This window comes from Suncus etruscus, chromosome 7, assembly GCF_024139225.1.
Source record: "Suncus etruscus isolate mSunEtr1 chromosome 7, mSunEtr1.pri.cur, whole genome shotgun sequence".
In the NCBI taxonomy this organism is placed as follows: Eukaryota; Metazoa; Chordata; class Mammalia; order Eulipotyphla; family Soricidae; genus Suncus; species Suncus etruscus.
The window spans coordinates 122,921,509-122,946,643 of record NC_064854.1 but is presented as its reverse complement, the minus strand read 5'-3'; the positions used below and the strand labels follow the sequence as shown (position 1 = coordinate 122,946,643).

At 47.0% G+C, this 25,135-nt stretch overlaps 1 protein-coding gene across 1 annotated transcript in view; it reads right to left on the bottom strand.

Annotated features, from left to right (window-relative positions):
• The window catches only part of RBM6 (RNA binding motif protein 6), a 123,129-nt gene extending 101,738 nt beyond the window's left edge, over window positions 1–21,391 (bottom strand). The window contains exons 1-2 of the mRNA XM_049777328.1: window positions 21,273–21,391; window positions 1,050–1,158 (exon numbers count right to left, since the gene is read on the bottom strand). Coding sequence (XP_049633285.1) covers window positions 1,050–1,093 — 44 coding nt within the window. The 5' untranslated portion in view covers window positions 1,094–1,158; window positions 21,273–21,391. The remainder of the gene's footprint in view (window positions 1–1,049; window positions 1,159–21,272) is intronic.
• Between the last annotated feature and the right edge of the window lie 3,744 nt (window positions 21,392–25,135).

Genomic DNA, 25,135 nt, shown 5'->3' with positions numbered 1-25,135 from the left:
ACCAATAAAAGGGCTAGAGCCCATATTTTACATAAGGGAGTCACAGATTTGATCCCCAATAATGCACGGTTTCTAAAGCACTGCCAAGAGTGACCCCAAGCACTGAGTTCTGAGGAGATCCTGAAGTGTGAAGTGTAGGGGGAAGGAAAAAAAACATATGTGCGTGTGTGTGTGTGTGTGTGTGTGTGTGTGTGTCTGTGTGTGTGTGTGTGTCTGTGTGTAACACATAAATAACTCAGGGTAAGAAAGGTAGCACAGGGGTAAAGTATTTGTTTTACATGCACCTGAGCCTGCATCAATTCCTAAACATGCTCATGGGGCCCCTAGCACCACCAAAGTTACTCAGCACAGTGGCCCAGAGCACTGTCTTATTTACCCATGACTTAAAGGATTTTGCTGGTTCTCTGCTCAGGAGCGAGCCCAGAGGGTGTTCAGGAGACCATATTTAGATGTTAAGGACTGAACCAGGGGCCGGAGAGATAGCATGGAGGTAAGGTGTTTGTCTTTCATGCAGAAGGTCATCGGTTCAAATCCCAGCATCTCATATGGTCCCCCGAGCCTGCCAGGAGCAATTTCTGAGCATGGAGCCAGGAGGAACCCCTGAGCACTGCCAGGTGTGACCCAAAACCCACAAAAAAAAAAAAAAAAAGGACTGAACCAGTGTCAACGGCATTGAAAGAAAACGTTGCAAGGCATTGCAAGACAAGCACCTTAACTTCTCTACTATCTCTTAAACCACATGGTTAGTTATTACAACTAGTTCTACATTAATAAAAAATATCCTTCAGGAGACAAAGAGTCAAGTGAGTAGGGCATTGCCTTGCACATGGCTGAAGCAGGTTCAATCCCTGGCAAACCATATAGTGTCCCACACTGGCCAGTAATGATCCCTGAGTGCAGAGTCAGTTGGAATCCTTGGGCAGTACCTGGCATGGGCAGCAGTGCTCATCCCCAAAAAAATATGTTCCAGAGTAGGAAAAAAGCATTAGATTCAACTTTTGTCGTTACATACTTTGGCAATTTTAATAAGACAAATGTTCAAAACTTACCGATAAGGTCCGGTTCTGTTAGAAGTTCGAGTATCCCCCCACATTTCTCTCAATAGGAGGGCCTCAGGAAGTAGATCCTTTTGCTACCAAAGCCTGGTTATAGAAATATCTGTATAAAAACAGTAAGAATAATAACTACATTAGAACACAAAGTAGGAGCCATAGTGATAGCACAACATATACGGCATTTGCCTTACACACAGCTGACCTTGGTTTGATCCCCGGCATCCATTATGGTCCCCTGAGCCTACCAGGAGTGATTTCTGAGCACTGAGCCAGGAGTAACCCCTGAGCACTGCCAGTGTGATCACCCCCAAAAAAACATAAAGTAAAAGTTAAATTAATTAATGGGGCCGAAGAGATAGCATAGAGATAGGGCATTTGCTTTGCATGCAGAAGGATGGTGGTTCGAATCCCAGCATCCCATGTGGTCCCCCAAGCCTGCCAGGAGTAACCCTGAGCACCACCAGTGTGACAAAAAAATAAGTAAAAAAAAGTTAACCTTTGGGGAGAAGTTAACCTTTACACACATAAACTAATTGCTAATAAGAAAACAAAAAAATGGGGCCAAAGAGATAGCATAAAGGTAAGGTGTTTGCCTTTCATGCAGAAGGTCAGGGTTCAAATCCCGGCATCCCATATGGTCCCCTGAGCCTGACAGGAGCGATTTCTGAGCATAGAGCCAGGAGTAATCCCTAAGCATTGCCCGGTATGACCCAAAAACAAACAAAAAAACAAACAAAAAAGAAAGAAAACAAAAAAATTAGGGAGTGTTCTCTGAACCACACCTGGCTGTACTCAGGAACAATTCCTGACTGTGCCCTGGAAGACCTCTGGTGGTATTTAGGGGACCATAGGAAGTGCTAGGGACGTAAACCAGAGTCACAGTCACGACAGCCACATTCAATGCAGTAGTGCCATAGCTCCTGTATTCTCCCTCCCCAGCTTCCAATTTATTTTTCATTTCTTGGGTTTCCAAGCAGTGCACGGGGGAACTGAAGGCCACTCTCAGCAATATTTGGCCAACTAGACCAAACTGCAGCTCTGCTAAGTGCCAGAAATAGTGGGATGGGCCATACCAGCTGTGCTCTGGGATTACCAGGGACGCACCAGCAGAAACCAGGGGGCTGTGCAGTGAGCAGAGTTGGAACTGGCAATCTTGTAACTGACTCCTGAGTTGTCAATCAAGATTAATACGTTAATCTGAGGTCAGGGGAGTCATACCGAACAACACTCAGGGCTGCTCCAACTCTGCTTGAGCCAATCCCAGTGGTAACAGGGGTCTAAGTAGTGCCAAAAACTAAACTTAGAGTTCCTATATGCAAAGTATGTGTCCCAACTGATTGAGTTTCGCTATAGCCCAAGGAAAATACAGGGGTTTTTTTTTTTTGGTTTTTGGGCCACACCCGGTGACGCTCAGGGGTTACTACTGGCTATGCATGCACTCAGAAATCGCTCCTGGTTTGGAGGACCAATATGGGACGCTGGGGGATTGAACTGCAGTCCCTCCTAGGTCAGCACGTGCAAGGCAAATGCCCTACCTCTGCGTCACCGCTCTGGCCCCCAAGGAAAATACAATTTAATTTAAACTACGATAAGGTTGGAGAGAAAGAAACCCACTAGGAGTGATCCCTGAGCACAGAAGCTTGAGCACTTTCTGGTATTATCTAAAATATAAAATTAGGTACCAGAGCGATAGCAAAGCGAGTAAGACATTTGCCTTGCATATGGTCAACCCAAGTTCGATCCCCCACTCCCGTATCCCATATGGTTCCCTGAGCCTGCCAGGAATGATTTCTGAGCACACAGCCAGGAGTGCTTCCAGCTATGGCCCAAAAACAAAATTAATCAGATAATGCCAAAGAAAGTACAGGGATTAAGGTGCATGCCTTGCATGTAACTAAACCAAATTCAATCCCCAGCACCACATGATCTGGCTCAGACTGCTAGAAGCAATCCAATAACAAGTCACCAGTCTTCAAGTAGTCTTCAAGTACCATCAGTGTGCATCAAACACCAATACCACCACACCACCACCACCCCACACACACACACAAAGGAAGAACTGGTGATATACATACAGCTGAAAAGTAAAGTGCTTGCCTTGCATATGGGCGGCCCTGGTTTGATTCCCTGTACCATACGAGGTCTCCCAACATTACCAAGGACTGACCCCTAAGCATGGAACCAGAAACTGTCCCTATACACAACAGGTTATTGACCAAAGACAAACACAACCAAAATCTAAATCACATGGGTCATTCATGGAGCCAGAGTGGTAATACAGTGGGTAGAGCATTTGTCTTGCATGCAGTGGTCCAGGTTCAATCCCTGGCATCCCATATGGCAGGGGTGGCAAACAAGTTCGACACAAAAAACCAAAATTTATAACTGTGAGAGTCAGAGAGCCACACCATGCAGCCACACCTGCCAAAACAAAAACTCACATAAAAGCATGTAATTTTAACAATAATCTATTAAACACATCAATTTGCATTTTGCCATTTTGAGCGAGGGTCAAAATCCTGCAATGATGGTGCAGGTGTGCTGTCCTCCACACTAAGAACTAACAGCAAGATGTGACCCAACATGTGACACACAGGTCTCCCCGCTCGCTGGCCCGTGCAGTTGTTTCCAAGGAATGGGAGACAGGACTCTGCACTCAGAGATCTCTCCTCAGAGGTCTCTCCTCAGAGGTCCCTCCTCAGAAGCATCATAACAAAACCCAAACTTGGCAAAGAGCCACAGTATACAAAATAATGATAAAAGGCAAAGAGCCGCATTCATTTTGGCCAGGAGCCACAAGCGGCTTGAGAGCCATGTGTTCGACACCCCTGCCATATGGTCTTCCGAACCCAGCAGGAGTGACTCCTGAGTGCAGTCAGGAGTAACCCCTGAACGACACCACTAGGTATGGCCCAAAACCAAAAACAAACATATGGATCATTCAAAGAAACAAATTAATCTAATGAACCATTCCTGAGAGGTGGGGATGCAGCTCAACACTAGAATACCTGTCTTTTTTTTTTTTTTTTTTTTGGTATTTGGTTTTTGGGTCACACCCAGCAGCGCTCAGCTGAGGGTTACTTCTGGCTCAACGCTCAGAAATTGCTCCTGGCAGGCTCAGGGGACCATATGGGATACAGGAATTCAAACCACCGTCCTTCTGCATGCAAGGCAAACATCCTACCTCCATGCTATCTCTCCAGTCCCACAGAGTAGCTGTCAAGTGCATGAAGCCCTGAGTTCAATCCCCAATACTAAGAAGAAAAAAAAGGTGGGGGGGCTGGAAAGGGCATGGAGGGAAGGTGTTTGCCTTTCATGTAGAAGGTCATCGGTTCGAATCCCGGCGTCCCATATGGTCCCCCGTGCCTGCCAGGAGCGATTTCTGAGCATGGAGCCAGGAGTAACCCTTGAGCACTGCTGGGTGTGACCCAAAAGTCACACACACAAAAAAAAGACAAGAAATAATTTTGGAATGTTGGGGCCAGAGAGGTAAAACAGGGCATTCAGCTGACCTGGACTATTATATTCCCAGCACCCCATACAACCCCTCAAGCCCAGTCAGGAGTGATCCTTGAAAACTGCTGGGTGCAGCACAAAAATTATAAAAAAGAAAACAGGAGTAAACCTTAAGAATTTCTCAGTGTGGCCCCCAACACACACACACACACACACACACACACACACACACACACACACACACACACACGAAAGCAAAATATCAAAACATTTTACCAGAGGGGGGAAAAAAATCAACTAAATACTCAAGAGGGCAGGGCCAACCAGATAGACAGCTCATGGAGCTGGAGAAAGTAGAGCAATTGCCTTGCACATGGTTGACCAGATTCAAACAGCAGCAGTCCTTGCAGTTCCCTAAGACTGCCAAGAGCAACTGTTGAGCACAAAGCCATGAGTAAGCTCTGAGTGTGGCCAAAAGAAAATTTTACATGCATTGCATCAGGGTTCTATCCACGGTACAACACGATCCACTGGAGGCCAAAGTGATAGAACAGCAGGTAGGGCATTTTTACCTTGCATGCAGCTGACCCGGGTTAGAACTCCGGCATCCCATAGGGAAGCCCAAACACTGCTGGATGTGGCCCAAAAATGAATGGAAGGGGAAAAAAGTGAAGGGAGGGGAGGGGAAGGGAAGGGGAGGAAGGAAGGGAGGAAGGGATTGATCCTTGGCATTCCATATAAGTCCCAAGCACTATACCAGGAGTGGTTCCTGGGCACAGAGTAGCTGCTGGGTGTGGCCTCAAAACCAACAACAGTAACAACAAAAAAAAAAAAAGGAAAGAAATGTATCATACAGGGAAGAGCAACGGTAGAGCGGGTAGGGCACTTGCTTTGTACATGGCTGACCAAGTTCAATCCCAGCATCCCATGTGATTCCCTGAGCCTGACAGGAGTGATCCCAAGCACACAGTCAGGAGTAGGAACACAACCACCAAAAAAAATTTAAAAAGACACCATACAAAGCATTTATTTTATTTAATCAAGGAGATGAAGCTAAAAATAAACACAAAGGAAACTAAAATTTTAAATGCATATTATTCCTGACTTTTGTTTTCTCTTCTATAATGTGAGGTAACATGTATACTAAAGTAAACAGTACAGGGGCCACAGAGATGGCATGGAGGTAGGATGTTTGTCTTGCATGCAGAAGGATGGTGGTTTGAACCCCAGATTCCCATATGGTCCCCCAGCCTGCCAGGGGCAATTTCTGAGCACAGAACCAGAAGTAACCCCTGAGCACTGCCAGGTGTGACCCAAAAACCAAAAAAAAAAGTAAACAGTACAGGGACCGGAGCAATAGCACAGCAGGTAGGGAAATTGCCTTGCTTGCAGTCGACCTGGCTTCGATCCCAGCATCCCATATCATCCAAGTCTGCCAGGAGTAATTTCTGAGTGCAAAGCCAGAAATAACCCGTGTGTGGCTGGGTGTGACCCAAAAAACAAATAAACAAAGCTAAGGTGGTCTGAATATGAAGAAAAAAGAACCCTCATCCACTGCTGGTAGGAAAAAAAGAAAACCGTTTTCAAACTGTCAAATTGTGGATGCATAAGTAACTCCAGTTCATCAGCAAAACATATAATTATAGCTATTTGGGGTTGAAAGATCTCAATTTATCTGCTTATAGGAACTGAATTCAGGGCATATATATGCAAGCCATCTGCTCCACCACTTAAGCTACTTTCCCAGCATAACAGTTCTCCAAAAAAAAAAAAAAAAAAAAAATTGAGGGGTGGGGAGAGGCTATACACCTGGTGGCACTCAGAGGTTATTCCTGGCTCTGTGCTCAGAAATTACTCCTGGCAGGCTTGGGGGACCAACAATAACAAGGTAAATCCAAAGAGAAAGTCAGAATCTAAGGGAGTATATAACAAGTCACTTACCAACTCTAAAAATAAGTGGCACTAAAATATTAATTCCAGAGCACACGACTGACCTAGGTTTGATCTCTGGCAACCCATGTGGTCCTCCAAGCCCCACCAAGTGATCCATGAGCATAGAGTCAGGAGTAAGTCCTAAGCATGATAAAAAAAAAATTTTTTTAGGCCCGGAGAGATAGCACAGCGGCGTTTGCCTTGCAAGCAGCCGATCCAGGACCAAAGGTGGTTGGTTCGAATCCCGGTGTCCCATATGGTCCCCCGTGCCTGCCAGGAGCTATTTCTGAGCAGACAGCCAGGAGCAACCCCTGAGCACGGCCGGGTGTGGCCCTTGTGGTTTTTGGGTCACACCCGGCGTGCTCAGGGGTTGCTCCTGGCTGTCTGCTCAGAAATAGCTCCTGGCAGGCACGGGGGACCATATGGGACGCCAGGATTTGAACTGATGACCTTCTGCATGAAAGGCAAACGCCTTACCTCCATGCTATCTCTCCGGCTCCCCCAAAAAAAATTTTTTTAATTAAAATAAATGTCAATTTGGGCCGGAGCAATAGCACAGCAGTTGGGTGTTTGCCTCTCACAAGGCTGATCTAGGACCCGTATGGTTCCCCAAGCCAGGAACAATTTCTGAGAGCATAGCCAGGTGAAACCCCTGAGCGTCACCAGGTGTGGCCCAAACAAACAAAAAAAAAGCCATGGGGCTGGAGAGATTGCATGGAGGTAGGGTGTTTGCCTTGCATGCAGAAAGACAGTGGTTCGAATCCTGGCATCCCATATGGTCCCCCCAAGCCTGCCAGGAGCGATTTCTGAGTGTGGAGCCAGGAGGAACCCCTGAGCACTGCTGAGTGTGACCCATACTAAAAAAAAAAAAAAAAAAAAAAAAAGCCAGAACAGAGGCCAGAGTGGAGCCAGAATATATTGTTTTTTGTTTTTGTTTTTGTTTTTTTTTTTGCCTTGCACGCAGCTGACTCAGGACGACCTTGACTCGATCCCAGGCATCCCATATGATCAGGAGCAATTTCTGAGTGCATAACCCTGACCGTCACCGGTGTACCATATTTTCCGGCATATAAGACTTCTGAAACGAAAAAAAATCAACCGAAAATTGGGGGTCGTCTTATACGCCCGCTAAACAAATACCATCTGGATATTGCCACAAAACAAATTTTCCAACTCAATCCTGCACCAATCACTGCTGCTTGGACCACCTCTCTAAGTCAGCCAATCCAAGCAGGCTTTTGATGCATGCAAATTAGACAATGTTCTGTACTGAATCTACACTGTCAAAAGTCTGCTCAGATGGGCCATAGTCAGAGAGGAAGTCTATGACAGTAGAACCTTTGAACCTTTGCTTGTTGCTGGTTGTGATTGGCTCACTGTGGGACAGCACAAGAACGTTCTTATACAGCGAATATAGGCTTAAACCTATGTTTTAACTGTAAAATTAGAGGGTCGTTTTATATGCCAGAAAATACGGTGGTCCAAAACCAAAAAAAAAAAAAAATTTCCAGGCCCGGAGAGATAACACAGCGGCGTTTGCCTTGCAAGCAGCCGATCCAAAACCAAAGGTTGGTTCGAATCCCGGTGTCCCATATGGTCCCCTGTGCCTGCCAGGAGCTATTTCTGAGCAGACAGCCAGGAGTAACCTCTGAGCACCGCCAGGTGTGACCCAAAAAAAAAAAAAAATTCCACCACCCCTATTACCCCACAAGAAAGAAAATAAACAAAAAAAGGAAAAGGAAAATAAGAATTTTTTTTTTTTTGAGGAAAAGGGGCTAGTGATAACAGTAGGGCATTTGCCTTGCACACAACTGATCTCGGTTTGATCCCTGGCATTCCACATAGTCCTATGAGCCCAAGAGTGATTCCTGAGTGCTGAGTGCAAAGCCATGAGTAGACCTTAATCACATCTGTGTATGCAGCCCCCCAAAAATGAGAGAATAAAAATTTGGGGCTTGAGTGCTAGCGTAACAGTTAAGGCATTTGCCTTGCATACTATCAACCAAAGTTCATTCCCAGCAACTATATAATCCCCCAAGCCCCACCAAAAAAGAAGAGTCAAGAATAAGCACTGAACACTGTCGGGTGTGGCTTAAAAAAAAAAAAAGAGATAAAACAAAACAGAAAAGAAAATATCCTTCTTGGATACCTATAGGCCCAAAGATGCTTATTTACTTATCAGCAATTCCAGAGAATGAATCCAGAGTTTCACATCTTAGGCATGTACACTACCACTGAGCCACATTCCTGGCCTCAGAAGAAATATTAAAGGGGTAGAGAAGGAGGGGAGGGGACACCAAACCAGATGGTGCTTAGGCCTGGTGCTGGGCCTCCTTCGTGTAAAACAGGAGTTTAAGCGATTTGGATAATTTCCCCATTCCCTGCCTATTCATTTTTTAAAGTGTCTTTAATAGAACCATAGTTCCCATCCACGGCACCACACTTAATCCCCCAAGCACCACCAGGTGTGGTCCACAGAGAAGGGAAAAAGGAAAAAGCAGCAGCAAATCTTAAGAGATAGCTCAAACAGCTGGAGCCAGGCAGAGCTGAGGATAGTCCTTGTGCTCCTGAACACTGCAGGTTGAATAATGCCAGGAGAGGCCCCAAACTTCAACGTCCTGAGGCATGCACAGAGGGGACCACTGATACTACCAGCCCGGGAAGCAAAGGACGGGGACATGGGATGCATGCTGGGAACAGGGGTGGAGGACAACATTGGTGGTGAAAATGGCCCTGATTCAATGTCACTATGTACCTAAAATATTACTGTGAAAGATTTGTAATCCACTGTGGTCAAAATAAAAATTATTTTAAAAATAAAAATAAAGTCCTGAGGAAACCCCCTCAGGAACTTTACAAGCTTAGGGGCCAGTGATAGCACAATGGGTAAGGCATTTTGCTCTGCACACAGCCAACCCAGGTTCAATCCCCATCATGCTAAATGGTCCCCTGAGCACCATCCAGAGTGACCCTTGAATAAAGATCCAGGAGTAACCCCTGAGCACCACTAGGCGTGACCCAAAGGTGGGGGGACAAAATCTTTATAAGGGGCTGGAGTGATAACACAGCGGGTAGGGCATTTGTCTTGCAGGCAGAAGACCCAACTATCCCACATGTTCCCAAGCCCTCCAGGAGTGATTTCTGTGTGTAGTCATGAGTATCCCCTGGGCGCCACCAGGTATGGCCCAGAAAAAAAAAAACTTTATAAGCAATGGGGCCAAAGAGTTAGTGCATCAGGTAGGTTAATTGCTTCAACAGGTGGGTTGCTTGCTTTGCATATGGCCAACCTGAGGGACCCAGGTTCAATCCCCAGTATTACCTATGAGCTCCCAAGCACCACCAGAAGTCAGTCCTGAACCAAGTAAGAACTAAGCACATCAAAAAAAGTTGAAATCACAGAACCAAAAATGAAAATTAAAAAAAAAAAAACCACTTTATAAGCAAACATAAAAATAAATACTTAAACACATATCTGACTTTTTTTGTTTCTGGGCCATACCAGGTAGCACTCAGGAGTTACTCCCGATTCTGTGCTCAGAAATGACTCCTGGCAGGCTCGGGGGACCATATGGATGTTGGGGGTCAAACCTGGATCAGCCGGGTGCAAGGCAAACACCATACCCACAGTGCTCACTCTGGCCCCATGACAAATGTTCATTAAGAGGAAAATAGGGGTTGGAGAAATAACATGGAGGTAAGGCATTTGCCTTGCATGCAGAAGGACAGTGGTTCGAATCCCAGCATCCCATATGGTGCCCCAAGCCTGCCAGGTGCGATTTCTGAGTGTAGAGCCAGGAGTAACACCTGAGCACTGCTGGGGTGTGACCCAAAAACAAAACAAAACAAAAAAGAAGGAAAACAGATTAAAACCATTGTGTGTGTGTATGTGTAAATATACGTAAGTAATGATATTTATAATACCACTACACAGCTACAACTCTTAAAATTCTCATGGGTCTGAAACTCTTAAAACTCTCATGGGTCTGAGATAGGTCAATGCGCTGGAGTACATGCTTGTATGTAAGAAGTTCTGGGTTTTTTTTTTTTCCTTCTGCATGCAAGGCAAATGCCTTACCTCCATGCTATCTCTCTGGCCCCCAGAAGTTTTGATTTTAATCCCTGGCACCGCATGGTCCCCCAAGAACCAAAAGTAATGACCCCTGAGTCAGTAGTAGTTCTTGAGCACCACCAGGTATGACCCAAAAAGTACAAATTAGTAAGAAAACTTAAAGACGGGGCCGGAGTGGTGGTGCAAGCAGTAAGGCGTTTGCCTTGAGCACACTAGCCTAGGACAGAACCAGGAGCAATTTCTGAGCGCATAGCCAGGGGAAACCCTTGAGCATCAACGGATGTGGCCAAAAAAACCAAAAAGAAAACTTAAGACTCACCAAATAAAATACACAAAGATTTCCAGCAATTACATCCTCTTACCCTGATGGAAAGAATGTTAAACAGCACAATCATTTTAGAAACTGGTCTGGCAATTGCTACCCTATGACCCATCAATTCTACCCTTATATAAGATAAATGAAACAAGACTTGGTACAACAATTTTTCACCTTTATTAATAATAGTTAAAATAGATACAATCCAAATGTCCTTCAACAGATATAATGTTTAGGATCTAAAGGCTTTTCCTCTCTGGAACAGGATACCTTGACTTAGATATCAAACGGAGAGGAAGGTGCCTTTTTGATTAAAGATGGATTGGGGTCGGAGCCGGAGAGATAGCATGGAGGTAATGCATTTGTCTTGCATGCAGAGGTCGATGGTTCAAATCCCAGCATCCCATACGGTCCCCCGAACCTGCCAGGAGCGATTTCTGAGCATAGAGCCAGGAGTAACCCTTGAGCGCTGCTGGGTTTTACTCAAAAACAAAACAAAAAAAATAGATTTATTTAGGGGCCGAAGCGGTAGCACTAGAGATAAGGCACCTGCCTTGCAAGTGCTAGCCTAGGACAGACTGCGGTTCTGTGCTCAGAAAACACTCCTGGAAGGCACAGGAGACCATATGAGATGCTGGGGATGGAACCCAGGTCCGTCCAGGTTCAGCTGCATGTAAGGCAAATGCCCTACTGCTTTGCTATTCACTGATATTGTTTGTAAACATACAAATATACTCATTCCCTCTTTTGTGCAAAACACATACACTAAGTCTTAATTGAATATTCAAATGTAAGGAATCCCTGAGGATTTTTTTTTTTTTTGGTTTTGGGGCCACACCCAGTGATGCTCAGGGGGTTACTCCTGGCTATGAGCTCAGAAATCGCTCCTGGCTTGGGAGGACCACATGGGATGCTGGGATCGAACCAAGGTCCATCCTGGGTCAGCTGGGTGCAAGGCAAACACCCTACCACTTCACTATCATTCCGGCCCCACCCCCAGGACTCTTTTTTGGGGGTGGGTCACACCCACCAGCACTCAGGGGTTACTCCTGGCTCTACACTCAGAAATCGCTCCTGGCAGGCTCGGGAGACCATATGGGAGGCCGGGATTCGAGACCATATGGGAGGCCGGGATTCGAACCACCGTCCTTCTGCACTACCTCCATGCTATCTCTCCGGCCCCTCCCACCAGACTTTTTTATGGGGGGGGTTTTGGGTTTTGGGCCACACCCAGCGGCACTCAGAGGTTACTCCTGGCTATCTGCTCAGAAATAGAATAGGTCCTGGGTCGCTGCTTGCAAGGCAAACACCTCTGTGCTATCTCTCCGGCCCCTCCCCCAGGGCTTTTAATCCACGTCATCCTTAGGATACAAACTCAAATGTTGTACATCACACCATCCACCCATTCATGTCCAAGCCCTAATCTCCAATGTGATGAGTGATTACATCATATCAGCGAATTAGTACCCTTATTAAGAGATTACAAAAAAAACAGGGTCCAGAGCAATAGCAAAGAAGTTAGGGTTTTTGCCTTGCATGAGAAAGAGCCAGGTTCAACCCCCAGCAGCCCTTCAGGTACCCCAAACCTGCCAGGAGTAATTTCTGAGCACAGAGCCAGGAATAACCCAAGCACCGTGGGTTGTGATCCAAAAAACAAACAAGAAAAGACAAAGGACTAGAATTATAGTCCAGTGAGTGTGGACTTGCCTCGCATGCAGCCAAGCCAGACTTGATCCTCAGCAGCCTCCAAAACCGTCACGAGTAATTTTTATTGTTTTGTTTTGGGGCCACACCCAGTGTATGCTCAGGGGTTACTCCTGGCTATGTACTCAGAAATTGCTCCTGGCGGGAAGGTGGCGCTAGAGGTAAGGTGTCTGCCTTGCAAGCGCTAGCGAAGGACCTTCCATCCCCCTGTGTCCCATATGGTCTCCCAAGCCAGGGGCGATTTCTGAGCGCATAGCCAGGAGTAACTCTTGAGCGTCAAACAGGTGTGGCCCAAAAACCAAAAAAAAAAAAAAAAAAAAAAAGAAATCGCTCCTGGCTTGGGACACCAGGATCAAACCCAGGTCCGTCCTGGGTCAGGCGCGTGAAAGGCAAATGCCCACCACCATGCTCTCTCCCCAGCCCCATAAGGAGCAATTTTTGAGTGCAGAGACAGGAGTAAGCCCTAAGCATAGATGGGTGCAGGTCAAACAAAACAAAAGAGAAAGAGACAAATAGGGTGAAAATGAGAACACAGCAAGAAAGATAACATAAATCAAGAGCTTCTCCACATTGAGGACACCTTAATCCTGAGTTTCCCTTTCTCCAGAATTATGAGAAAAATATCTAAGTACTGGTTAAACCACCATTTTATGGTATTCCATGTAGCAATTCACACTAATTGAAACAGTAAATAATCCCATCCATTCCAAATTTAACCACCATATGGGGGCAGGGCGATAGCACAGTCAATAGGGTATTTGCCTTGCACGGGGACAATCCGGGTTAGAACCCCGACATCCCATATGGTCCCCAAGCCTGCCAGGAGTAATTTTTTTTTTTTTTTTGGTTTTTTTTTTTGGGCCACACCCGGTGACGCTCAGGGGTTACTCCTGGCTATGCGCTCAGAAGTCGCTCCTGGCTTGGGGGACCATATGGGGCGCCGGGGGATCGAACCGCGGTCCGTCTCCTAGGCTAGCGCAGGTAAGGCAGGCACCTTACCTCGAGCGCCACCGCCCGGCCCGCCAGGAGTAATTTCTGAGTAGAATAATTTCTGGGCACGGAGCCAGAAGTAACCTGCTGAGCTATGCCAATGTGGCCCAAAAAACAAACAAACAAACAAATTTAACCACCATAAGCCATTTCTTGCGTAGATGTCCCCTGTAAATCCAAACACATGCCAAAAATTGCTATTTGGCTATCTATGTAAAGACATTCAAATAGTTTATTAGAATATCTTTATTTGAACACTTATTATTGGGATGAATATAGGTCCATTCTTAACTTCTAAAATGATTTAAAAAAAAAAAAGGCAGGCTGGTGGAGCACTTTGATAGCTAAGTATTTTACATGGTTCCCTTATCTAATCATCACAAAATGCCTGGGTTAAGTTCTGATACTATCTCCAGCTCACAGATTACAAAACGGAAATTCAAATAAATACTTAACCCCAAATAATAGAATTAACATAAGCTAAAACCAAGCAATAGGTAAACTCTTACCACCTGATCCCAAAGTCAGTGGTCTTCAAATTCATTCTAAATTCTTTTTTTTGTTGTTGTTTTTGTTTTTGGGCCACACCCGGTGGTGCTCAGGGGTTACTCCTAGCTGTCTGCTCAGAAATTGCTCCTGGCAGGCACGGGGGACCATATGGGACACCGGGATTTGAACCAACCACCTTTGGTCCTGGATTGGCTGCTTGCAAGGCAAACACCGCTGTGCTACCTCTCCGGGCCCTCATTCTAAATTCTTATGACATTTCAAGGGACAGAGCCAGAGAAACAGTATAGTAGGTAAGATGCCTACATGCACAAAACAGATCTGAAGCATCTCCTATGATTGCCCCAGTACCACAATGAGTAACCCAGGCATCGCCAAGTATGGTTCAAACCACCCACCCCAAGGAAAAAAAAGGGGGAAAGATATTGCAAGACTCCAAATAACCAAGCATTACTAAGTATGTAATTGAGAACAGCTGTAGAACTCACTCGGGAGTAAGTCCGAATACTTTCAGGTGTGACTGGTAAGGCATTTACCTAGAAGGACACCAACCCAGAACCACACCAACCAAATATATGTATTTCTTTCAAGTTAGCTATTGAGGGCCAGAGAGATAAACAGGAAAGGTTAAGGCATTTGTCTTGCACATTATCAGTCTTACTTATCCCCAGAACCACATGGTCTCCAGAGCACTACAGGGTGTGAGCCCCAAGAATAGAATCAGACTCCGTTAGCACCACTAGATGTGGCCCAACTCTCTCAATTCCTCCCAAAAAAAGATGTATTTGTAGGGCCAGGGATATAGTTTAGTAGGAGAGCAATTAACTTACATGTGTGAGGCCCTGAGTAAAATACCTAGCACCATGCATATCCACACGCACACAAAAATTAAGATCAGGAGATTCTATAAGAGTTAAGTTATATGTCCTGCACGCACCCAACTTCAGGTTCAATCCCCAGCACATGTGCTCCCTAGCATATGGCCCTGGAGGGACCAAGCAACACCACATCTTTGTCATAACATTGAACATTCAACCCAAGAGGATAAGTACTATATATCTGAGCAAAAGTCGCAAAAAAGTAAGTAATAAATGAAAATTTAAAAATCTAAATAATCGGGCCCGGAGAGATAGCACAGCGGCATTTGCCTTGCAAGCAGCCGATCCAGGACCAAAGGTGGTTGGTTCGAATCCCCGTGTCCCACATGGTCCCCCGTGCCTGCCAGGAGCTATTTCTGAGCAGAAAGCCAGGAGTAACCCCTGAGCACGGCCGGGTGTGACCCAAAAAACCCCCCCAAAAAAAATCTAAATAATCGGGGCTGGAGCGACAGCGCAGCAGTAGAACACCTGCCTTGCACACTGCTGCCCCAGGCATCCCATATGGTCCCCCAAGCCTACCAGGAGTGATTTTTGAGTGCAGAGCCAAGAGTAACCCCTCAGATCCACTGGGTATGGACCCCTCCCCCCAAGAAAGGGGAGCCAAAATACAGCAAAGTAAGGCACTTGCCTTGCACTCAGCTAACCTGAGTTTGATCCTCAACATTCCATATAGTTCACCAATCTCCAGCAACAGGACAGATTCTTGAGTTAGAGCCAAAGCTAGGAGTAAGTTCTGACACAGCCAGGGCAGCACAGGCACACACACAGACACACACAGACACACACACACACACACACACACACACACAAAAGGTTTACAGACTATGGTATGAGTCTTGAAATTATTGCATAAAGTCAGTCAGCTATTATACAATTTCTCTTACCTAAAACAGGCAAACTTATAAAATCTGAATATAGATCAGAAGTTACCAGGATGGGACAGAATAAGGGACATTACTTAATAAGCGGTGATGATGAGAGGGGCTGGAGCAGGTAGGTAGGATATTTGCTTTACATGAGGGCAACCTGGGTCAGATCCCCCAGATCCCATATCATCCCCTGACCCTGGACGAATCTCTGAGCTCAAAGCCAGAATAAGCTCTGAGCACCGCTGAGTGTGGCCCAAAAACATAAACAACAAAAATAATAAGAGATGTGCTGATGGGTCTGGAATGTGGTTCAATGATAAAGCACTCGCTCTGCATGTGAGGCCCTAGCAATTCCTGGCACAACACAGTACCATCCCTCCACCAAGCAGAAACAGGGAAAAAATCCTTCAACTGGGAGCAGTATAAGGTGTAGCCTTCCCCAAAAAATTAGTGGTGATTGTTGAACTATACTGTGTATGACTCCATGAACTTAATTTTCTACACTTAAAAAAAAATACAGCATTGGGGCCGGGAAGGTGGCACTAGAGATAAGGAGTTTGCCTTGCAAGTGCTAGCGTAGGACTGACAGCGGTTTGATCCCACGGCGTCCCATATGGTCCCCACAAGCCAGGGGCGATTTCTGAATGCATAGCCAGGAGTAACCCCTGAGCATCAAACAGGTGTGGCCCCCCCAAAAAAAAATACAGCATTAAGGATATATTTTATCTGAGGGGCTAAGGACATGGCTAAAAGGTCTAAAGCACATGCTTTCCACATGGGGTTCCTGGATTCAGTCTCCAGCACCACAGGAAGTAAGCCATGCAGTAAAGTTTCCTGATCACAACCAGATGAGGCACAAAAAAAAAGGTGCGTTTTGTTACAATTCATGTAACTAGGGGTAAAGAGATAGTATAGTGGGTAAGGAAGTGCATTTGCCTTGCACACAGCTGAGCCAAGAGGCTGACTAGAGAATTCAATCCCCAGGGTCCCATGTGGTCCCAAAACACCCTCCCCCATTCCCGAGTGATTCCTGAGTGCAGAGCCAAGAGTTACCAGGAACATTGCCAGGTCTGACCCAAAAACAAAACAAGCAAAATAAAATCCAGTGTGTAGCAAAAAAAAAAAATCACCACAGTAATTTTAAATATTAAGGCTGGAGAGGAAAAACAACAGGGAGGACCCTTGTTTTACATGTGATTGAGCCAAGTTCATTCCCCAGCACCAAATATGGCTCCTGAGGCCCATCAGGAGTAATTCCTCTGCACAAATTTAGCCACTCCTGAGCATCGCCCGAGGTGGTCCAAAAACAACAAAATAAAATTAAAACCACACAAAAAAGTATTTCTTAAAAAATTCAAATGTTGGGCCCAGAGAGATAGCACAGCGGCGTTTGCCTTGCAAGCAGCCGATCCAGGACCAAAGGTGGTTGGTTTGAATCCCGGTGTCCCATATGGTCCCCCGTGCCTGCCAGGAGCTATTTCTGAGCAGACAGCCAGGAGTAACCCCTGAGCACCGCCGGGTGTGGCCCAAAAACCAAAAACAAAAAAAAAAAAAAAAAAAGAAAGACGATGGTTCAAATCCCGGCATCCCATATGGACCCCCGTGCCTGCCAGGGGCTATTTCTGAGCAGATAGCCAGGAGTAACCCCTGAGCAATGCCGGGTGTGGCCCAAAAAAAAACAAAATTTAAATGTTGGGGAGCTGGAGGGATAGCACCTCAGAGAACACTTGCTTTGTCATGTATGGTCAAATGCCAGTTCAACCTGCAGATACTCAGCACCATACACTCCCCTGGGGTAACCCTTTAGCACATAAATGAGCATCACTAAATATGAAAAAAATTATGTTATAGAAAAATAAATGGAGGGGCCGGGCGGTGGCGCTAGAGGTAAGGTGCCTGCCTTGCCTGCGCTAGCCTTGGCTAGCCTTGGATGGACCACGGTTCGATCCCCCCGTGTCCCATATGGTCCCCCAAGCCAGGAGCGACTTCTGAGCGCACAGCCAGGAGTAACCCCTGAGCGTCACCGGGTGTGGCCCAAAAACCAAAAAAAAAAAGAAATGGAATTATACTCCTTAAAAAAGGATGAATCAGGGGCCGGCGAGGTGGCGCTAGAGATAAGGTGTCTGCCTTGCAAGTGTTAGCCAAGGAAGGACCACGGTTCGATCCCCCAGCGTCCCATATGGACCCCCCAAGCCAGGGGCAATTTCTGAGCACTTAGCCAGGAGTAACCCCTGAGCATCAAAAGGGTGTGGCCCAAAAAATAAAAAAAAAAAAAAGGTGAATCACTGTGTAAATTATATATAACAAAGCAAGTTATTGAAAGAAAAAGTTGAGGGGCCAGAGAGCTGGTAAGGCATTTGCCTTGCACGAGGCCAATCTGCATCTGATCCTGGCATCCCTACAGATACAGTCAGTCCTACCAGTCTTCCAGGAGTGATTACTGAGAGGTAGAAGTAACTCCTGACTATCACAAGGTGTGGCCCAAGGGGAAAAAAAAAAAGTTGATAATAGTAAATACTTTCTGCATACCAGGCACTGTTCTATAGGTATTACGTAAGTCTCATAATAACCTTTAAGGTTATTCACTGATGGAGAAATTAAGATTAGCTAATTTAGGGGCCAGGAAGGTGGCGCTAGAGGTAAGGTGTCTACCTTGCAAGCACTAGCATAGGACGGACCACGGTTTGATCCCCCTGCGGTTTGATCCTCCGGCGTCCCATATGGTCCCCCCAAGCCAGGGACGATTTCTGAGCGCATAGCCAGGAGTAAACCCTGAGCGTCAAACGGGTGTGGCCCAAAAACCAAAAAAAAAAAAAAAAAAAAAAGATTAGCTAATTTGGGGGCCAGAGAGATAGCATGAGGTAAAGCATTTGCCTTGCATGCAAGGACAGTGGTAATCCCAGCATCCCATGGTCCCCAGAGCAGGCCTGGGGCGATTTCTGAGCCTAGAGCCAGGAGTAACCCCTGAGCATTGCCAGGTGTGACTCAAAAACCTAAAAAAAAAAAAAAGGGGGGCCCGAGAGATAGCATGGAGGTAAGGCGTTTGCCTTTCATGCAGAAGGTCATCGGTTCGAATCCCGGCGTCCCATATGGTCCCCTGTGCCTGCCAGGAGCAATTTCTGAGCATGGAGCCAGGAATAACCCCTGAGCACTGCTGGGTGTGACCCAAAAATCACAAAAAAAAAAAAAAAAAAAAGACTAGCTAATTTACCAGGACGGACCCTGGTCCAGCAGTAAGGTGTTTGTCTTGCATGCGGCCAACACAAGACCAAAAAAAAAAAAAAATTAAGTATAGTCATAGGCCGAGCAAAAGCACAGCGGTAAGGTAGTTTGCCTTGCACGCAGCCAACATAGGATAGACCCTGGTTCAAATTCCAGCATTCCATATGGTCCCCTGAGTCTGCCAGGAGCAACTTCTGAACGAAAAGCCAGGAGTAACTCCTGAATGCAACCAGGTGAGACCAAAAAACAAACAATCAAAAAAACAATCAAACAAAAAAAAAGGATTAGCTAATTTGTTCAATTTCACTAATTGGCGTTGAAGTCAGGAATTCAAAACACAACAGGAGATCTGAGCTCCTACCCACCCTATTATATAGTATGCCCTCATCTCTTAAACTATGTGTTATGGCCCCATACCAGGTAACTTAAGTAAATGAAATGGTATTAAATTCTTTGGCATCTATAAATACTTTCTTTTTTTGGTTTTTTGGGCCACACCCGTTTGATGCTCAGGGGTTACTCCTGGCTAAGCGCCCAGAAATTGCCCCTGGCTTGGGGGACCATATGGGACGCCGGGGAATCGAACTGTGGTCCTTTCCTAGGCTAGCGCTTGCAAGGCAGACATCTTACCTCTAGCGCCACCGCATCGGCCCCTTCTAAATCCTTTCTTTAAAACACACACACAGTGTGGGAGCGATAGCACAGCGGGTAGGGCATTTGCCTTGCACATAACTGACCCGGGTTTACTCCCCACCATCCCATATGGTACTACAAGCCTACCAGGAGTAATTTAGGGCAGAGCCAGAAGTAGCCCCTGAGTATCACCAGGTGTGGCCCAAAAACCAAAAAGGAAAAAAAAATAGAATAAAATTAAACACAGCACACACACACAAAATTCATTCTCAGCTGGGGAAGTCAAAGGGTCAAGCACATAAAAAGCCTAGGTTTGGGGGCCAGAGAGATAGCATGGAGGTAATCCCGGCATCCCATGTGGTCCCCCATGCCTGCCAGGGGCGATTTCTGAGCATAGAGCCAGGAGTAACCCGAGTGCTGCTGGGTGTGGGTCCCCCCCCCCCCCCGCCCCACAAAGAAAAGTCCAGGTTTGCTCTCTGGAACATGGTCCATGGGAGCAACTCTGAAGCAACATACTGAGTAGCCTACCCCCTGAGCACTGCATAACATGGTCCCAAAATAATTAGTGCAGTGCTAAACATGGTAGCAATTAGGTGAGTAGGGCACTTGCCTCGCCTGCAGCCATCCTAGTTCAATTCCCAGCACCACACAGTTCTCCATCCCAACCCCAGGTGATCTCTGAGCAGAGCCTGGAATATACCTTGAGTACTACAAGGTGTGAACAAAAATCAAACAAAACCAGTTTGGAAACACAGCATATAATAAGGTAGTGCATTTGCTTTTATGAAACCAGCCTCAGTTCCCATCCCCAGCACCCGATCTAACTCTCCCAAGTCCCTAAGAGTGATCCCTGAGTGCAGATCCAGGCCAGGAGTCACTGCATGCCAGCTATGGTCCGGAAACGAAATAAAAAACATTTTTACAACTTGGGCTGGAGAGGTAGTAGTAGAAAAGCACTTGCCCCCCATGCAGTCCACCCCAGTTTGCATGCGGTTCCCAGTTGGGGGGGGGGGGACAGAGAGCCAGGAATAAACTCGGAGAACAACTGGGTGTGGATGTGATCCAAAAACAAAGAAGCAAACTCCAATTATTTACAACTTTCTAATAGCTTCATCTACTACTGTGCTAAGTCAGATCAACACCACCAGTTTATACTGTATAAACACTGGCAGAAAAGTATCTTTGCCAAACCATCTGTATTAAACGCAGGCGCGTCCACAAGGGTCAGCAATAGGCTTTTGGAGGCAAAGCCAAAGGACAGAGGCAGAGCTCAAACACACACTTGCACCGACACAAGGCTCTGGAAGAGCCTGCCCACGCACACCTTAAGACTTTCTAATCACCTCTTTGCCAATCCTGGCCTCGAGAACCTAAATCCAAAAAGTAACAGAACAGTAATGTTGGTAACAGTATCCTACAAAGAGGGCTACATGTATGTCCTCCACTCAAGTGGTGGCTAGGTGCTAGAGCTGGCTCGGGCCCAAGTCGCTTCCCCAAATCTTGAACTGCTTCTAGCCACTGCCAAGCCTGCCCGTTTCCCGAACAGTCAGTCAGTCCCTCACCAGGGTGCAGAAATGGACATCACCAAACCACTCACGCTGCTGCTGGCATTACTCAACAGGAAGTTGAAGACTAACAAACCTAAGGGACACAATCCAGAGTTCAGAAAATGAACCAGGTGACCAGATGCATCACAGGCTATTGAATGCCTTCCTTCACTGAGATCCAAGCCAGCAAGTCTGACCTTCAACAAAGCAAACCTGGAATGTGCAAAAAAAAAAAAAGATAAAATAAAATTACCATCACCCTTGCAGTTAATGCATGTACTTTACCAAACAAACTTAATTTTTTTTGGTTTTTCAGTCCCACCCAGCAGCGCTCAGGGGTTCCCTCCTTGCTCTACGCTCAGAAATCGCCCCTGGCTGGCTCAAGGGGGGGGGGGGGGACCCTATGCAATAGCTGGGATTCGAACCATCGTCTTTCTGCGTGCAAGGCAAACGCCCTTCCTTCATGCTATCTCTTCTCCAGCCCCGAAAACTAACGTAATTTTAGTTCCAAGACCTGGACCCCCAAATGAATGGTATACATAATAATAACCAAGAGGGGATGTGGGGTGTGGACATACAATAATGACGGCCAAGAGGAAAAACTTAGGGGCCGGAGAGAGAGCATGGATGGAGGTTTAAGCAAAAGTTAGCCTTGCATGCAGAAGGACCGTGGTTCGAATCCCGGCATTCTCACAGGGTCCCCAACCTGTCAGTGGGGGTGTGAAGCATCCCACAGGGTCCCCCAACCTGCCAGGGGGGTGTGAAGCATCCCATAGGGTCCCAACCTGCCAGAGAGGGGGTATGAATTTCTGAGTGCAGAGCCAGGAGGAACCCCTGAGCGCTGTCAGGTGTGACAACCCCCCCAAAAAAAAAGAGGAAACCTAAAATTCAACGAAACATGGGGAAACGTGTACCCCTAAATTCCCTCCCCTATTCGCCGCACGGGGCTTGGGGGGGGGGCCCACCAGATCCCCAGCACCAACCAGCCCCATGGCACGGGTTCGAGTCAGTGCCCTCGTGTCTGTCCACGTCGCAGCAAGCCAAGGAGACACGCTGCGAGCCCGGGAGCGAGCAAGCAAGCAGGCAGCAAGCCGGGGCCCCCCGGGAGAAAAAGCGGGGTGTCCTGGGCGGCTCCCCAAGTTGCATCTGGGGTGTCCAAAACACCCGAACCTGGGCCCCCCGAAAATCCCGGAGCGAGACCAGTAGCACGACCGTTCCGGGGCGTTCCTGCCCCGCGGGTGGCGCCTCCCCCGGGCGCCCCGAGCCCGGCCGGTCCCCAAGGCCGCGGACACCCCGACACCGGCCAGGCGCAGGCCCGGGCGCAGGCCGCCGCTTCCGGGCCGCGCTCGGCCGGCTCCGACCCTCCGGCCGCGCCGCCCCGGGCCTTACCGAGGCAGCGAGCGAGCGCGGCGTCCGCCCGCCCGAGCCTCCGCCCGTCGTCCCAGCGCCGCGGCCCCCGGAACTTCCTCCCTCCGCGGCCTCCACAAAGGCGCCGCCGCCTTCGCCGCCTTCGCCGCCTTCGCCAGCGCTCGGCCCGCCGGGAGATGGAGGAGCGCGCCCACTTCCGCTCCCGGCGTGCCCCGCGCTGGGCGGAGTCGGGAAGATCGCCCCGGAAGAGGCGGGGCTAGGAGAGCGGGTGTCCAATAGAAAGGTAGGGAGCTTCTCTGTACCGCCCCTTCCGGTGCGCCAGGCATGCAGGGTGTTGTAGTTCAGCCCGCCTCTGCTGGCTGGATTGGCCCCCAACTCTTCTGTAGTAGGAGTTAGGGCAAAGGGGTTTGTTGGTTCTTTTTTTTTTTTGGCGGGGGGGGGAGTTGGATTACGTATTCGCTTGTTTTGTAGGAAGGGAATGGAATTGAGTTTTTCTCTGGATTAGGATTTTTTTTTTTATAAACAACCTTATTTATTTATGTGTTTATTTATTGGTTGGTTATTGGACCACACCCAGCAATATTCAGGGGTTTTACTCCTGGCTCTGCACTCAGAAATCACCCCTGGGGTTAGACAATCTAGTATGCCTGGAGCCGAGAGTCGGCCTTATGCAAGAAAACTTCAGGGGAAAGGTATTCTTGTATTTAGGTCAAGGCTTTTTTTTTTTTTTTTTTTACCCATATTTTGCTGGGCCTGTGAAAACAACAATTGCCACTCTCACACCGTTATTATTGTATTTTTTTAAACTCTTATCCTTAAAAAAAAAAGAGAGAAGTGCTTACTAAGTGGGGGGGCATTGGTGGTGGGAATGTTGCACAGGTGAAGGAGGGTGTTCTGTTAATGGCTGTTACCCAACTGCAATCATGTTTGTAACCATGGTACTTAAATAAAGAGTTTATATATAAAACCACCCCTGGGAGGCTGGGGTACCATATGGGTGCCGGGAATCGAACCAGGTCCTTCCTGGGTCGGCCACATGCAAGGCAAATGCCCTACCGCTGTGCTATCTCTCAGGCCCCTGGCCCAGGCTTTTAGAGAAAGTGGTTCCTCGACCCACAAATATCTAACTCTCCCCATTACCCTTCACTGTTGGGCCTTAGGTCCCGATGAGCTAGCAAGTGAATTAGATAATAGGTCATTTGGATTTTTTTTATGCCTTCTGTGGGTTTCCCAGTTAAACATCCCCATCTCGTGATTACCAGGCAAATAGCTTTCTGTTGAAGATTTAAGTGTCATCACCTGTGATGGGAGATCCATCCAGCTTCTCCAGAGCCTTTCTAGCTTTCAGACAATAAGTATGGACTTGAAGGGACTAGAAAGATAGTATAGCAAGTTAAGCCTTGCATGTGACTGACCCGGGTTTGAGTGAGTCCCAGTACTTTTTTTTTCTTTTTTTGGTTTTTGGGGCCACACCCGTTTGATGCTCAGGGATTACTCCTGGCTAAGTGCTCAGAAATTGCCCCTGGCTTGGGTAGACCATATGGGACACCGAAGGATCGAACTTCGGTCCTTCCTTCGCTAGCGCTTGCAAGGCAGACACCTTACCTCTAGCACCACCTCGCCGGCCCGGAGTCCCAATACTTTATATGGCCCCCAAACACAGCTAGGAGAGACTCTTGAAGATAGATAGGTGTAGCAAAACGAATGAGAGACAAAGAGACCAAAGTGTGATCACAAAACTGAAAGGTGACAGCAAATCAGCAATTTCATGGAAATAGTGTGGTACGATTTTCGGTTTGCAGCCCCTCTGCCAAAATTTCCTTGTATTTTCAAATGGCTGCTCCAGGCTTCCAGGAGCATCTATTGAAAGCTGTTTTATCCACCTTTCATTAGACCTTTCAGGAAGGCAATCTGATTTATTCATTTGCTTGTTTGGGGGCCATACTCCACAGGGCTTAAGGGTTACTCCTGACTCTGTGCTCTGAAATCACTTCTGGCAGGCTCAGGGGACCACAGTGGGTAGTCCACAATACAATTCAATCTGGGATTGAACCCGGATAAGCCAGTTTAGTACAACAGGCTAGACAGTGTATTCTTTGTGTGGAGATGGTCTGATTAAATCCCTGGAATGACCTCAAAGTTCCAAGCCAGCAATAAGCCCTGAGCACCACCAGGTGCGGCTCAAAAACCAAGGGGAAAGAAACCTGCTAAAATGACTTTTAATTTTTTTTATTTGTTGGTATTGGGGCATACTGGCTGTGTTTGTGGCTTATTATTGGCTCTATACTCAGGGAGCCCTCCCAGGATCAGAGACATAAAATACTGGGTATCTTGTTTGCCTTGCACACAGCCAACCCAAGTTTGATCTCTAGCATCCCATAGGATCTTCTGAGCCCACCAAGAGTCATTTCTTGGTGAAGAGCCAGGACTAAGCCCTGAGTACTGCTGAGTGTGAAAAAAAAACATCTGGGAACCCTCCTGACTGGCTCAAAGGACCATATGGGGTGCCAAGAATTGAAAGCACCCTACCTGCTATACTGTCACTTCAATACCTGACTTACAAATTTGTTTTTGTTTTGGGGCCACACA